Genomic DNA, 15,896 nt, shown 5'->3' on the forward strand with positions numbered 1-15,896 from the left:
CGGTGACTCAGGTAAAATCATCACCTCTCAGCTCTCCCCCTGAAAGGGAAGAGCAGCCTGTGGTCATCTGGGACTATAGAAATTTTACCTGCACCCATGCAAGTCCCCGGTGAATCCTCAGAAAGAGCTGGAGGTGTAACAATTCAGCGCTGTGATCATTTTTGGTCATGATATGGAGACGCTGGCGTTGGACTGGGGTAAACACAGTAAGAAGTCTCACAACACCAGGTTAAAGTCCAACAGGTTTATTTGGTAGCAAAAGCCACAAGCTTTCGGAGCACTCGCTGCTCCTTCGTCAGGTGAGTGGGATTTCAGTTCACAAACAGGGCATATAAAGACACAAACTCAATTTACAAAATAATGGTTGGAATGCGTGTCTTTACAGGTAATCAAGTCTTAAAAGGTACAGACAATGTGAGTGGAGAGAGGGTTAAGCACAGGTTAAAGACATGTGTATTGTCTCCAGCGGGACAGTTAGTGAGATTTTGCAAGCCCAGGCAAGTCGTGGGGGTTACAGATAGTGTGACATGAACCCAAGATCCCGGTTGAGGCCGTCCTCATGTGTGCGGAACTTGGCTATCAGTCTCTGCTCAGCGACTCTGCGCTGTCGTGTGTCGTGAAGGCTGCCTTGGAGAACGCTTACCCAAAGATCAGAGGCCAAATGCCCGTGACCGCTGAAGTGTTCCCCAGCAGGAAGAGAACACTCTTGCCTGGTGACTGTTGAGCAGTGTTCATTCATCCATTGTCGTAGCGTCTGCATGGTCTCCCCAATGTACCATGCCTCGGGACATCCTTTCCTGCAGCGTATCAGGTAGACAACGTTGGCCGAGTTGCAAGTGTATGTACCGTGTACCTGGTGGGTGGTGTTCTCACGTGAGATGATGGCATCTGTGTCAATGATCCGGCATGTCTTGCAGAGGTTGCTGCAGCAGGGTTGTGTGGTGTCGTGGTCACTGTTCTCCTGAAGGCTGGATAGTTTGCTGCGGACAATGGTCTGTTTGAGGTTATGCGGTTGTTTGAAGGCTAGAAGTGGGAGTGTGGGGATGGCCTTGGTGAGATGTTCGCCTTCATCAATGACATGTTGAAGGCTCCGGAGAAGATATCGTAGCTTCTCCGCTCCGGGGAAGTACTGGATGATGAAGGGTACTCTGTCCGCCGTGTCCCGTGTTTGTCTTCTGAGGAGGTCAGTGCGGTTTTTCGCTGTGGTGCGTTGGAACTGTCGATTGATGAGTCGAGCACCTTATCCTGTTCTTATGAGGGCATCTTTCAGCGTCTGGAGGTGTCTGTTGCGATCCTCTTCATCTGAGCAGATCCTGTGTATACGGAGGGCTTGTCCGTAGGGAATGGCCCATCGGATCTGCACCGACCACAATCCCATCCCGGTTCTATCCCCATGTATTTGCCCTAGCTAGTCGCCCTGACACTAAGGGACAATTTAGCATGGCCAATCCACCTAACCCACACACCTTTGGATCTTTTGTTCAGCGGTCTGTGATTTGACTGACAGACCAGACAGGTCGTGGGAAACAATGATAGTCAGGAGCACCCAGAGGAAACCCATGCAGACACAGGGAGAATGTACAAACTCCACACAGACAGTGAGCTAACTGGGAATTGAACCCGGGTCCCTGGCGCTGTGAGGCAGCAGTGCTGCCCTAAATGTACATATCTAAAAACCTCATGTATATATCTAAATACATGAAAGAAAATATTTCTACTTAGTGCTGATGAAGTAAGCTCCTTATTACCTTGTTATATAACTTATGTACTCAAAAATAGGTCATTGGCTAAACAAACTTGTTGTACCATGTTGTCAGCTACGTGAACTCCATCTCTTCAATACCAATTCTCCATCTTTGCTTTAATCCACTTAATACTCTACTTGCTACATAAGTGTTCATTTATTTTTTGACACCTCAATTACTTTGATTCTGTAGAAGTTCAGGAATTTAAAACGCTGCTAAGTACAATTAGAGTCAAGTATAGACACCGAAAACAAAGGCACAAGTTGCCTTGTTCTGGCAACTACTGAAGGAGAACTTCCCAAAGGGAAGAATGTTACTGTATCTACCGTAGAAATTCCCTTCATAATTTAAACTCAATCAGATCATATCTCAACTTCCTCATATTCAGAGAATAATTTAAATTTACCCATGTTCTTATCAGAACCAGTAGAGCCTTCCCATAATGAGGTCCTCAAAACTAAAACACAGTATTTCAAATGAGTTCTGACCAACACATTGTACAACTGCAGTACTCCCATTGCTTTAATGCTCCATCTTTTGTGAAGGAGCATCACTTTTGCTTTTTGATTGCCTGTTTTCTTTTTACCCATTATTAAGTTAGCTCAAAATCACATTGTATCTGGTCAATGCCTTTATTCACTTACATACCCCCGTGCTTCGGCATTTAGGTGGTGTTGCAATCTGTTACTTGCCAAAATAGCGAAACAATTTTACATCATTAATGCATTAAAAATGCAAAACAACCAAAATTACAAAGGTGCTCTTTTAATTTATAGCAAAAAAATAAATGGATACATTATAATGCTTTTCTAAAATGTTTTATAAAATGTACTGAACAGCACAGCTATCACAGTAATGCATAATCCAAGGTGAGATTTTGCTCTTCTAAAGAACAAAATAAAACTAATCAGGCAATGGAAGTAAGGTATACATGATTCTTCAATATCATACAAATATACAACAGAAGCCACTCTGATTCACAAAGAGTGGCATTTCTTCTTGGCTCCTTAATATTCCAAAGTCAACAAAAAGTTCTGGTCAAGGTAAAAATCTCCTGATATTTAATGGTTACCCATAACCATGTCTCTCTGTCAAATTTCTTTCATTTACACTCAGTTGGCCACTTAATTTCATCAGTAATTTCACAATCAGTCCAGCCTGCAGGATGGAGGTAGAAATAAATGTTACCGAAAGGTAAGTACAAAGGGTACAATAAAACAACTGCAAAACTCTCAGGTCTATATTATTCTTCTGCCTTACATAATGAAATATGTAACTGTCTATTTCAAAAATTTTAAATTTTTGAAATTCAATTAACCTAATTGAAGGACTTTTGTCAAAAAATACAATTTTTAAAAAAATCAGTTCCATTACTATGTCACAGTTTGATCAACTTGTAATTAGTTATACTGACCATGTTAACTTTCTTTACACGAGGATGCTAAATTCCAAGAGAAAGATCCTCATGTGTACACAGTGTTTAAGCTCCTAACTTTATCGGAAAATTGGAAAGGTTCATCTTTAAATCAGCGCCGTTGAGAATAATGTCTTACCTGCTTTGTGTGCACCACAAGGCTCATTTTATTTTCCAGACTGTGAATTTGAAAGTAGGCATCTGCTTCACCCAACTGCCACATGAGGGAGCCATATTTCAGGCTAATCAGCAAAGCCTGGAAAAGATTGAGATGCAGCAAGAAAAGGAATAACATTACGACCAATTGCATTTGCAGTTCTGGAAATACATACGTCAGAGCCACCAGCAGTCAAGAATGTCTAAGTGAAATAGCCTAGGGGGATGTATTTGGGCACCAACATATGGTGCTGGAAAGACAGATGGAGTAGGTTTTTCAACCACGAGTCTCAGATGCTCAGCTGCCACCTACAGTCTATAAATCATTTATACATGTTACCAAAAAAATACTGACGAGAAAACGTGCTCAGAACAGTTGCAAAGATCAAACGGTAGGCAATGTTACAAAATGGAAATAGGTGTCCTTTGTCATGGATAAATGTGGGATTTAAACCTCAAGGCAAGATTGAACAGGAAGCCAAGATTACACAGCCATAGTACTTTTAAAAAGTCACAATTTATTGTGCTATTATCTAGTGGTTGTTAAATAGTGAATCGAAAGACTAAATAGAAATATTTAGTCCATCCTTGGAGAAGAAAAAAAATTTTAAACATAAAATTAAGGAACTACTCTTCCTCAACAATTGCCTATAAAAATCATCAGTTCAGAAACAATTCAATACGAGGCATGAGAAGGTATTAAATAAATGCACATTTGTTACATTATAAATTCATTGAGAAACTGCACTACCTTAGTTTCCATGTTTAGCAGATGTAGACCTTTTGTGTTTACACCAACATACACCTTGACAACTTTATGACTTGAGCTTGCTTTAGTATACACTTGTCCTGTGAAAAAGGCTGCTCCATAAGTTGGAAATTCCCAGCAAATCTGCAGGAAAAGACGCTGAAGATGGTGCATCTCCTTACTAATTCCTTCACGACTGCTAAGACTCTGTTAAAGAACATATTCTTTTAAGATATATATTCTGAAATAAAACATTGCCAGTGCAAAAAAAAAGAGAATCTGATATATACAGACACAAAGAAAAATGACTATACCTAGTCAAATCCACATTGCAGTTTAAGAACTACAGCCAATGCTGTTGGCAGATAGTGTAGTTTTCATTTAGCTGTGATTATATAACAGCTAGCGATAACATACTTAATTAAATCCTATTCCGTATTAATCAGTTCATGGATTGTATATCAAGACTATGACTACTCATTGTTCTCAATTAAACTATTTCAACATGTAAGATATTTAGACAGTCATTTATACAACAAGTGCCTTACACCACATGGAGCTATCACCATTATGAACTGCTAACCAATTTGGAACTTGCAAGTTTTAAAGAAGAACGTTATTCCATTTGCTTGCACCTTCAGGTAGCAAGCCTTTCAATGCATGTCTGGTTGGCCACAGTTGGAACGACTGTGCACAGTTTTGGGCATTCCATTGCACAAAGGGCATGAAATCCTAAGAGTGTACATCATTAGCTCACCAGGAAAATGGTGGGAAATGATGGCGACCACAAGTCTTTAAAAACTGGGATTATACTGGGGCAAGGAAGGCTGAGAGAAGATGTAATAGTGGTTTTAAAATTATGATTGTCTCGATAGACTACAGAAAGAGTGACTTTCTTCTCTGGCTGAGGAGACAATGGATCATCAATTTAACACCGTCAATAAGAGAATAGGGAGACAGGTCAGGTGAAATGTCTTGACACAGATGGTTGCTAAAGCATGCTTGGGTTTGACGCAGAGGCCATTGTACTTTTTAAAGGGAAAACTAGAAAAAATATTTGCAAGGAAAGTTCATAGCAGAGGCTTAATTTGGAATTTTCTAGCAAAGAGCTGCCACAGGTTAATTAGGTTAGATGTTTAAATTTACTCAAGCTCCTGATCTGAGCAAATATTCAAACTATTGCTCTGACTAAGCTCTAATGAAGGGTCATCCAGACTCAAAACAATGGCTCTATTGTCTCTCCACAGTTGTTGTCAAACCTGCTCAGATTTTTTTTAAAGCATTTTTTGTTTTTGTATTCAAACTATTTTCTTATCTGTGGGAGGTGCAAATTTAGAAACACAACACAAGGGAAGCGATAGGCCACTTATGTACAGTACACTTTCCTTCCCCATTTGCAACTGTGTTATTGAATTTGTCTCATTTCATAGGCCTTCTTTATGCCATGCATCATCAATTAAAAGGGCAGTTAAGATGCTAACATTCAGGTCTCAGTTATACCAATTACAATTCAGATGCAAAATATACAAAGAGCATAGGTTACACTATTCCTCTGGAGACCTGCAACTCCATGTTGTCTTCCATATGCATGCTGAGGAATTCAACACCTAGGAAGTGATGAGTATATTGAAAGTTATTTAAACTAACCTTGTATTCATGCAGAATCCTACCGATCCAATGCAGGGCCTTACTTTTCAGTTTGGTACATGGTAATATACATTTGAGAATTTCTTCACTGAAATATATAAAAGAGTAAGATAATAAACATTGTCTACAATAGGTGTTTAATTCAGTGGTTGAACACTGAAGCATGTTGAAGATAACATTTTGTGAAACAGCAAAATAAATGACCTCGGTAGTGGCAAATGCATTGTTACGATGTCAGAACTGACACATTCAATCCTTGCTCTATATTTAATTTACCAGATCTTAGTCAAGATTAATTTTGGAAATGCATCAATAACCCTAAGCATTCATCGAGAGAAGAGAAATTAATTGGATACTGCTGCTGTCACAGGAAGTACACACTCAAGGACATCTGGAGAGGGTGAATCAAAATTATCTTTAATATGCCGCACAGTGACATGCAGCATAGTCTTAACAAATATCTTTCTATGTGAAATACAGGAAATCTACTGCGTCTTGTGGAACTATGCTCCAGCATTCAGGAAATCAAGGGAAGAAAAGTTAGAGATCTGAAGAAAAGAATACATCCATCCTTTTCTAAATGTAAAATTCTCTACCAGTCAACACGACATTAACAACATATATTGAAAATTAACATCATGGCAATGTGAAATCAGAATAGCAAATGCTGGAAATGGATTGATTAATTGGTATGCAAGGAGTAAAGACAGCTTAGTTCTGAAGGATTACACTCCTGAAATATCTCTCTTTTATATCTTAAGATGTTGACTGAGCCGCTAAGTATTTCGACCATTTTCTGCTTTTATGCAGCTTCAAAATAAAGTATAATCTTGGTTTTAATATCTATCATCAGTGAATCCATAAAACTTAAGAGGAGGCAACTAACCAGGTTCCTTTGGGGTATTGAGGATATAAAAGTTTTTTAAAATTATATTTCTATAGTAGGTCACAAAATAAATATATTGACCCAGAGTGGCAATTGTCATCAGATTTACTGCTCACTTGGACTTTCTCCAAATTGATAGTGCCTGCATTTCTTGCTAGATTTTTGAGCAAAGTCAGAAGAGGAGGAGGATGGAGGCGGGGGGAGGTGGGCTGCCATTTGGTAACTTTAAATGGATAAATGCTAAGTGAATGGGTGAACACCGATAGGCTGGATAGGTGGGTGAGTTAAGTGGGTAGGGTTGTGACATCTCAAGTCAGGTGCAAAGGGTAGTCAGGTCTGATCAGTAGGATATCAGGTTATTCAGGTGGTTGGGATGGAATAGCACAGTCGTGAAGGTAGTCGTCAGTCGGGGTAGTGGACAGTCAGAGGGTCAGTTTGAGTGATTGGGGGGGGGGGGGTGGTCAATTGGATATTACTCTGGAGGGAAACTAAGGCCGCGATTCTCCCAAAAAGTTCTGAATTGGCGGGAAAACTGTTTTAAATCCTGACTGTTTTGTCAGTTCAGCTTCTCACCCGAATCTCTGCACTCTGTGCACTGCAGAGGTGATGTGGAGATGCCGCCGTTGGGACTGGGGTAAACACAGTAAGGGTTTTAACAACACCAGGTTAACGCCCAAAAGGTTTATTTGGTAGCAAATGCCATTAGCTTTCAGAGCCCTGCTCCTTCATCAGATGGAGTGGATATTTGCTCACAAACAAGGCATACAGAGACACAAAATCAAGTCACAGAATACTGATTAGAATGCGAATCTTTACAGCTAATCAAGTCTTAAAGATACAGACAATGTGAGTGGAGGGAGCATTAGGCACAAGTTAAAGAAATGTGTATTGCCTCCAGACAGGACAGCCAGTGAGGTTCTGCAGGTCCAGGCAAGTTGTGGGGGTTACCGATAGTGTGACATGAACCCAAGATCCCGGTTTAGGCCGTCCTCATGTGTGCGGAACTTGGCTATCAGTTTCTGCTCAGCGACTCTGCGCTGTCGTGTGTCGTGAAGGCCGCCTTGGAGAACGCTTACCCGAAGATCAGAGGCCGAATGCCTGTGACCGCTGGAGTGCTCCCCAACAGGAAGAGAACAGTCTTGCCTGATGATTGTCGAGCGGTGTTCATTCATCCGTTGTCGTAGCGTCTGCATGGTTTCCCCAATGTACCATGCCTCAGGACATCCTTTCCTGCAGCGTATCAGGTAGACAACGTTGGCCAAGTTGCAAGAATAGGTACCGTGTACCTGGTAGATGGTGTTCTCACGTGAGATGATGGCATCCGTGTCGATGATCCGGCACATCTTGCAGAGGTTGCTGTGGCAGGGTTGTGTGGTGTCGTGGTCACTGTTCTCCTGAAGGCTGGGTAGTTTGCTGCGGACAATGGTCTGTTTGAAGTTGTGCGGTTGTTTGAAGGCAAGAAGTGGGGGTGTGGGGATGGTTCGTTTTCATCAATGACATGTTGAAGGTTCCGGAGGGGATGCCGTAGCTTCTCCGTTCCGGGGAAGTACTGGACGACGAAGGGTACTCTGTCCACCGTGTCCCGTGTTTGTCTTCTGAGGAGGTCGGTGCGGTTTTTCGCTGTGGCGCGTCGGAACTGTCGATCGATGAGTCGAGCGCCATATCCTGTTCTTATGAAGGCATCTTTCAGCGTCTGGAGGTGTCTGTTGCGATGATCCTCATCCGAGCAGATCCTGTGTATACGGAGGGCTTGTCCGTAGAGGATGGCTTCTCTAATGTGTTTAGGGTAGAAGCTGGAGAAGTGGAGCATCGTGAGGTTATCTGTGGGCTTGCGGTACAGCGAGGTGCTGAGGTGACCGTCCTTAATGGAGATGCGTGTGTCCAAGAATGCAACCGATTCCGGAGAGTAGTCCATGGTGAGTCTGATGGTGGGATGGAACTTGTTGATGTCATCATATAGTTGTTTCAGTGATTGCTCACCATGAGTCCAACGGAAGAAAATGTCATCCATGTATCTAGTGTATAGCATCGGTTGAAGGTCCTGTGCGATGAAGAAGTCTTGTTTGAACCTGTGCAGAGGTCCCAGTCGTGAATCTCATTAAAAACCCAGGTGGGGGGGCAGGGCCTATTCGCACCGGAGTCTGACAGTTCTGGAACTCTGCGCATGCGCAGTGGTCCCGATCTGTCAGTCTCCCCGTTTGCCGGCTAGCCCAATCGCTGGCCAGCCCGGGACCCCCGCAGTGCTGCCCCTCCAGCTCCCCCCCCTCCCACAACAGCCCGATCGCGGCCCCCACAACAATTCCCAGGCCAGCCCTGAGCCTCCCCACCCCACCCACTCCCCCCGGAGTGCCCTGATGTCCAGCCCACCCCCCCAGCAGTGGCGATTCCCCCCCCCCCCCCCCCCCCCCCCCCCCCGCCTCCACAATGAAGTACTCCTGGCGGGGTGCGAGATTCGATCAGGGCTTGAAAGTTCCCGATAATGACCTGCTAAACATATTCAAAATACATTTTAAAAAGATTCAAATGACTTACCTGCCTTTCCGCCGGTTTCCAGCATGGTCTGACCGGCGACTGTTTGCCGGCGATGCGCATCTCCCACCTCAACCCACCAGAAAGGTTGCGGGTCGCAATGGGAGAATCACGGCCTTGGTTTCTTTCTAACATTTCTTTGCTAACGATCCAGGTAAGTACATTGGAACTGTCGAAGGCCCTGACTCTTGAGTTAGAATCAGAGAGAGAGAGCAGGACAATGTCCCCCAGAAATTCAAACATCCAGGGCAATTCCCACGGAGGTTAGTGCATCAATTCTGCCACAGGGTCCCAATGCACATCTTGGGTCGTACATCCAGTCTCCAGCAATTTGGAGACTATGATTTCACCCGCTACAAAAAAATCGCCTGATAGTACAGATAAGAATATTGCTAAAAATAGAAACATGTTGCCAAAGCTTTAAGTCTTTCACTCATCAGGACAAACGCTATAATGTCAAATTTCAAAATAAGCACAATAAATTATACAAGTGCTGATTGATTGGCAAGTCAATTCTGACTGGCCGAGGTGTTGCTATGGCGAAACTAGCAGGGAACCTATGCTCTCTGGTAATTCTGAAGATGCCGGACTTGAACATACTCTTTTCATTTGCAGATGCAGGTCCCTGAATATGAATGCATGTCACTTCTAGCAAGGGTAAATGTTGTGAGCTCAATAGATTTTAAATCAGTTGTTAGTGTAGCTATTAGCATACTTACGATTGTTTAGTAAATGCTACCTAATCACCGAATCATATCTAGCAATGGAGTGTGTGTTTTGGGTTTTGCAAGCAAGGGCTGATTGAGTATCATCTGTACTCTGCCTACTACAAATAACCAAAGCAATCATTCAATTCAATCAGCCAATTGCTGGGACATACAGCCCATGTACCTGGCATTGTAGCGGCACATTCATACATGACGTTTCTCAACTGTGTAGTAGGCAGAACATCTTTTTGGACTAATGGCTGTCGACAATATCACTGATGTGGAGATGCCGGCATTGGACTGGGGTAAACACAGTAAGAAGTCTCACAACACCAGGTTAAAGTCCAACAGGTTTATTTGGCTTTTGCTACCAAATAAACCTGTTGGGACTTTAACCTGGTGTTGTGAGACTTCTTAGTGACAATATCACTCACATAGCCACATCATAGGAACAGAGTGAAACAACTTCCTTAACCTTCAGATTTTTCAGATACGGGGCGCTATACATGTCCAAAAGTGCCAGCATTTCGCCTATTTGCGAGTTTGTGCAAAACAGATCAGACAGTGATTATTTGATCAGCGGGATAGACACTGCCCTACAGGATTGCTTTGATGCGCTTGATTAGGGATGGGCAACAAATACTGGCCGCCAGTGATACCCACAACAAATTTTAAAAATGTACTCACTTGAGGAATCCCTGCTTATGTTTTTTACTCTCATAATTTCCATAGATAATTTGAAGGAGGAGACCAGCCAGTGTTATCAATTGAGAGTCTACGCATGGATATAATCCTTTCAGCAGGCTACTACGTGCCTCATCAAATAGAATAAGGATAGCCAATGGATCATCCACCTTGAACAAACAATTTAAAGTATGTTATAGACATAAACAATGCATATACAATGAGCCATGTTTATACTACATAAAATTCATGTCAGCAGATAAGATGCGCTCAGCAACAATGCAAATGTATGAATTAATGAACGAACTGTACAACCCTTTAAAAAAAAATAGAATAGTAGCATAAAACTGTAATGGTAAACATGCACATTAGAACTTCAGCAATAGTTAACCAGAAATAGAAGTCAATACAGAAATTACACAAATATCCAATTGTACAGATTGTTTTCCCCGCCCTTCATTCTTTCGGTAGTCTGCACAAGACAGGCACCAGCACAATCCAAGGACTGGGTCAGAAGTAAACCACCTTTTGCCAGGGTTAGACCTATTGTTATAATATTACTGACATCAAAAGAACGAGAACAATGCTGATGGCTGTCCCACCAATTCTCCCTGCCCATGATATGCCCCATATTACTTACTATGAGCACCTAATTGTAAATCAGGGAGATGATTCTGCTTCACAGAATTCTGCTTCAAAGTGCATATTTAGGGTTTCCAGTTTTAGATTTACATCGATACATATACACACACCCATTAGAAAGTTTGAATTTGGTGTTTATAGCGATAGAACGCTGAAACTACAGAGAAAAGAATGTCTGTGTCTTTCATGTTAAATTTGTGATAAAAGATTCAGCTACACAGCCTTATATACAACACTTGTTAATTATATTTCCACAACACCTTTCAACATAAAATGTATCACACTATGAAAATACTGATGTTTGTCCACATATTAGTGAACTAGAAAACTTCAGTGGTGAGAATATACTATGATCAACAACATATGATAAATATCTCCACAAATTAACTTAAATGTAAAGCTAGATAGATAACTTGCAAGAGAAGTTCTACGTTCCATGATAGTTTAGAGGATGATACTAATGAGAACTTCCTAATATTGAAGTGAAAAATACAGATCAATATGTCCCCTGGTCTGTGACGTGTAACTGAATTCAAGAGTTGCAGTAGGTGCCTCACAATAAGCATGTGTGGATGAAATAATTGCAGTTTCAAGCTTCACTCTGTTACCAATGTTACTGCAAAGTGCGTGTGTGTGGATGTTGAATGACAAAATACCAGTTAAAGCAGCGATAGATTCCTCACTATCCCCATGCTCAAACCATCTGCCAGCTTTCGCAGGTTCACATATGTAAAACAGCAAATCAGCCAGTGCTTGGAGAACAGAAAAATAAAAAGTCGCTAGTGATTTTCTAGTAATCTTCAGAAGCAGGGGTCATTATTCTACCCTTCTGCTGGCTGCGATCAAAACATTGTTTTCAAATTTAAAAAGTTACTAGTGACTGTTTCCTTTTGAAAGAAAGCTCTCAGAAATTGCTCTGTGAGCTACTTTGTCAGTTACATACAGCAGAATTCTCCTTTATTTATCAAATAATTGTCCACACAGGAATGACAAATATGATCAAAGCCAGCACTTCTGCAATAAACAGTTCACTGTGATAGTGCTTCCTCACTGTGGTTGAACTGAAGCTTCATTAAAAAGAGCTTGTGGATTCAAAGCCATCCTCATACACCAACCTGAAACCTATTTCTGTCTCCTCAAATGATGGAATGATTCCTATACTATGACTAAAGCTATTTTTGGCAGTGGAAGAATAATATTGATAAACTTGTGTTTCATACATTTAAAGAACATTGTAGTAGTATATTAGTACTAACCTTCTTTTCAGTCTCTAATAGAAGACGAACATCTCTACGCAGGAAAAGTTGTGGTTTTTCCAAGTGCGGATCGAGGCTCGTTAATTCTGCAACTATTTCTGGCCAGTCTCGCAGGTGCTGTAGTGATTTATGGTATGGTTTGAGCTGCAAACCTATATAAAAAGAAAATAGGAAAATAAGCTAGGTATGATGTAGCAGAGTTTTATGATTAAATTTATTAAATATTACTTAGAAAGACAGAAATCATGATTCAATGGGTTAGACAATGGTATTTCATTTCTGTGAACTGGATTACAATCTAGCCCAAGCTGCTGGAATGAAAATTGTCTCTCTTTGTTGGTTTATATAAAATGTGTTAGGGTGATCTCAGTCCGATCCTGGTAAACCTATCCAATCCTATCCAGGCACAACTCAAAACTATCCCTCATCTCACTCAAGATGGCTGGTACTATTTTTGACATGCAAGTGGTTTAAGCAGACACTGGATAGTATCCACAGCAGCAGCACAAATGAACATGCCAGGGCTATATATATATACAAAGCTATGCCTGTTATTCTTCCCCCTGTATTGAGATTTTGTGATGTAATCTAACATGAGAATGAAAATAGCAAAAGGATTAATTCAAAATTGGAAAACAATATCTACAATTAGCTTTGTAGTTGAAAATCTTCACTCAAAACCCTCCCACTAACATGCCTGCATCATTTATTTTCTTAATTCATTGTAACAAATTAATTGAAAACTAAATTCTTGGCACCGGCTGACCATTTTAACATTTTCAAAACTACAAGCAATTATTTAAATACAAAACCAATTTATCATCTTTCTTACTGAGGTTCTCAGAGCAGATCCAGATTGTAAAGTACTGCTGTGTTTCCTGTGACAGTCGCATGCGTTCCATAATCTGCTGCACTGTGGTATTGTTGCCATGCCTCAGCTCAACAGCACGATAAGACCCATCAGTACGGTAAATTCTAATTTTCTCATACTGATGATTCAACAAAAAAAAAATTTAAATGAACTTTAAATGTTTGCTTTTTCATTTCAATTATAACACAAGATAAATTCACACAAATACCTTATTTTAAACCAACATATTGCTTACTAACTAGCTCTAGAAATCCTTACAATACTTTAAAAACCTGGAATACATTTATTAGGAGAACGATAAACAATACATTTATCAAGTGTATTACAACTTTATATATTTTACTACAGCAACAATTTAGGTTAATTCAAGATTAAATCCTGCATTACATCAGCTTTTATTATGTGAATATCTAACACGTGGAAACGCATTACTGTGTAAAAGTCATTTCAAATTCTGTTATTGGTAAGTTCACACCTGTGAGCCTCTCTTTACCAAGAATACATCATTCTTCCCATCTCCACTCAAACTACCCAAATACATATAGGCTAGGTGCAGGACAAAAGAATACGCAAAAATACAGTGAGGCGCAGCTAGACTTTAACCAGCTAAAGCCACATAGTTTGCCAGAGCAGATTACAGGCAAGCTTTTCATCGTTTGCCCAACATCACAGAATCTCTACAATGCCGAAGAGGCCATTTGGCCCACCAAGTCTGCATTGACTCTCAGAGAGAATCTTACCCAGGCCCTCTCCCCTGCCCTATTCCTAGAACCCCGCACATACACCATGGCTAATCCATACAACCTACTCATCGTGGGACACCAAGGGGCAATTTAGCATGGCCAATCTGCCTAACGTGCACATCTTCAATCTGTGGGAAGAAACCCACACACACACGGGGAGAATGTGCAAACTCCACACAGTCACCCAAGGCTAGAATTGAACTCGAGTACCTAGAACTGAGAGACAGCAGTGCCAGCCACTGTACCGGCCACTGAACCGCCCTACCACCATGTCATCATACCAATTATAGCTTTGGGATTTGAGTGGCAAGAATCATACCTATGGTTCCATTAGTGAGCCAAACTAGTTCCATTAGTGAGTCAATCCATATTACTGATTGCTACAGACCTGTCTGGTGGTGTGAGATTATTGAGTCAACTGGAAGAGCTAAATTGGCTCCTCTGCCCATCACCAGACATTTCATCTTTAGAGAGCTCAAGTACAGCTTTCTCTGACTATCCATTCTTGATTGTTACAGACATAAATCCTTATTAGACATCCATCTCACTTTTTGTTGGATTCCATTTGTAACCTGCTCTTAAGCAAGCTGCAACCTGTTTCATGATTATGAAATTTCAGCTAGATTGATGTATACTGTCCCAATTTGTACATATAAAAGGAGATGCTTAATGAACAAAATACAAATACATGCCATAAATACTACATAGACACATGCACAGCTGAATAAAAATACATGTCTTGGTAAGTCAACTTAATATTCAAGTCCTTTAAATAAGTGCACAACACGATGAAGTTTTGTGTGCTTTAATTAAAAAAGCTTCAGCAAATTAACTTACCGGCTTATTCAATGCATCATTAAGGAGTTGTACTGTTGTTTCCCAATCATTCTGTTTGTTCTCTTTACAGACCTGCAGTGCTGTCCTTCCTTGTTGATCCACAATATGCTGGAATAGTTACCAAGCACAAAATAATGTCACCATAATATGCAAAGTATTGCTTGAAGCAGTATTTTTAACTATTATTAAAATTTGATTCTTGCAAACTGTTAATGATTAGAAATGCACTCGAGTCCAACTATTAGAAAGCTGAACTGTGATGGCAACTTTGACAGAAACTTTATTTTTATACAACCACAGTAGATGACCACAGTGGTCATGAAGGCACTTAAATGGAGCCAATTACTGTAAAGTCAAAACAGAAACTTCTAGAAATAGAGATTAACTAGTAGCTGTAGGAGAGGAGGATGAGTAAAATAATACATATCCCATTCAGAGTTCATGGATTTAATGACCTGCAAATGTTATTGGAATATGGATTGTGACATTAGAGCTCAATAAGACAATGAAGAGTTTAAAAGAACATCCAAAGCTAAAATGTTGAAAAGTGTTGAAAACACTCTCACAAGGAAAAAAGATAGAGTAAACAGCGAAGAAAAACTTCAAATGCAAGAAAGCTGAAATTGAATCATAAAATGCTGAAAAATTGCAGGTCTGTCCGTCCTGAAATAAGGAAAAAAAACTTCCCAAATCCCAGGTGCAAATCTTCACTGTCCGACTGCCAGATGCTGTTCTGTCAGTATGACCACATCCAAATTGACAACCTCCTCCACCCCACCCCCGTACATTGTTAGACATATATCACATTCCAATGGTGTTCTTCGACAGTGCTGGACAGGACTCTTGACTGCAGGAAAATTGACTTTTTAAATTTCTTATTGAATTGCGCCCATCACCTATCTACCTATTCTTATGTCTTCCTGCAATCTTTTGTTCACACTTCCCTAGCACGTTAAGTTTCTTCATCGCTGAAGATTTGTCAATTTTTGCAGATGTTTCTAATGATGCTCCTTGACTCACCCCCCAGAAGC

The 15,896-nt window shown here is 40.8% G+C and overlaps 1 protein-coding gene across 4 annotated transcripts in view; it reads right to left on the reverse strand.

The window, feature by feature from the left end:
* Positions 1-232: 232 nt before the first annotated feature.
* krit1 (KRIT1 ankyrin repeat containing) overlaps positions 233-15,896 on the reverse strand; it is a 56,754-nt gene continuing 41,090 nt past the window's right edge. For all 4 annotated transcript variants that reach the window (XM_078235631.1, XM_078235650.1, XM_078235659.1 and 1 more), the window contains 8 exons: positions 14,866-14,973; positions 13,247-13,403; positions 12,415-12,566; positions 10,520-10,686; positions 5,711-5,798; positions 4,067-4,270; positions 3,299-3,415; positions 233-2,903 (listed from right to left, as the gene is read on the reverse strand). In XM_078235631.1, coding sequence (XP_078091757.1) covers positions 2,814-2,903; positions 3,299-3,415; positions 4,067-4,270; positions 5,711-5,798; positions 10,520-10,686; positions 12,415-12,566; positions 13,247-13,403; positions 14,866-14,973 — 1,083 coding nt within the window. In that variant the 3' untranslated portion in view covers positions 233-2,813. The remainder of the gene's footprint in view (positions 2,904-3,298; positions 3,416-4,066; positions 4,271-5,710; positions 5,799-10,519; positions 10,687-12,414; positions 12,567-13,246; positions 13,404-14,865; positions 14,974-15,896) is intronic.

Source organism: Mustelus asterias, chromosome 2 (genome assembly GCF_964213995.1).
Source record: "Mustelus asterias chromosome 2, sMusAst1.hap1.1, whole genome shotgun sequence".
NCBI lineage: Eukaryota > Metazoa > Chordata > Chondrichthyes > Carcharhiniformes > Triakidae > Mustelus > Mustelus asterias.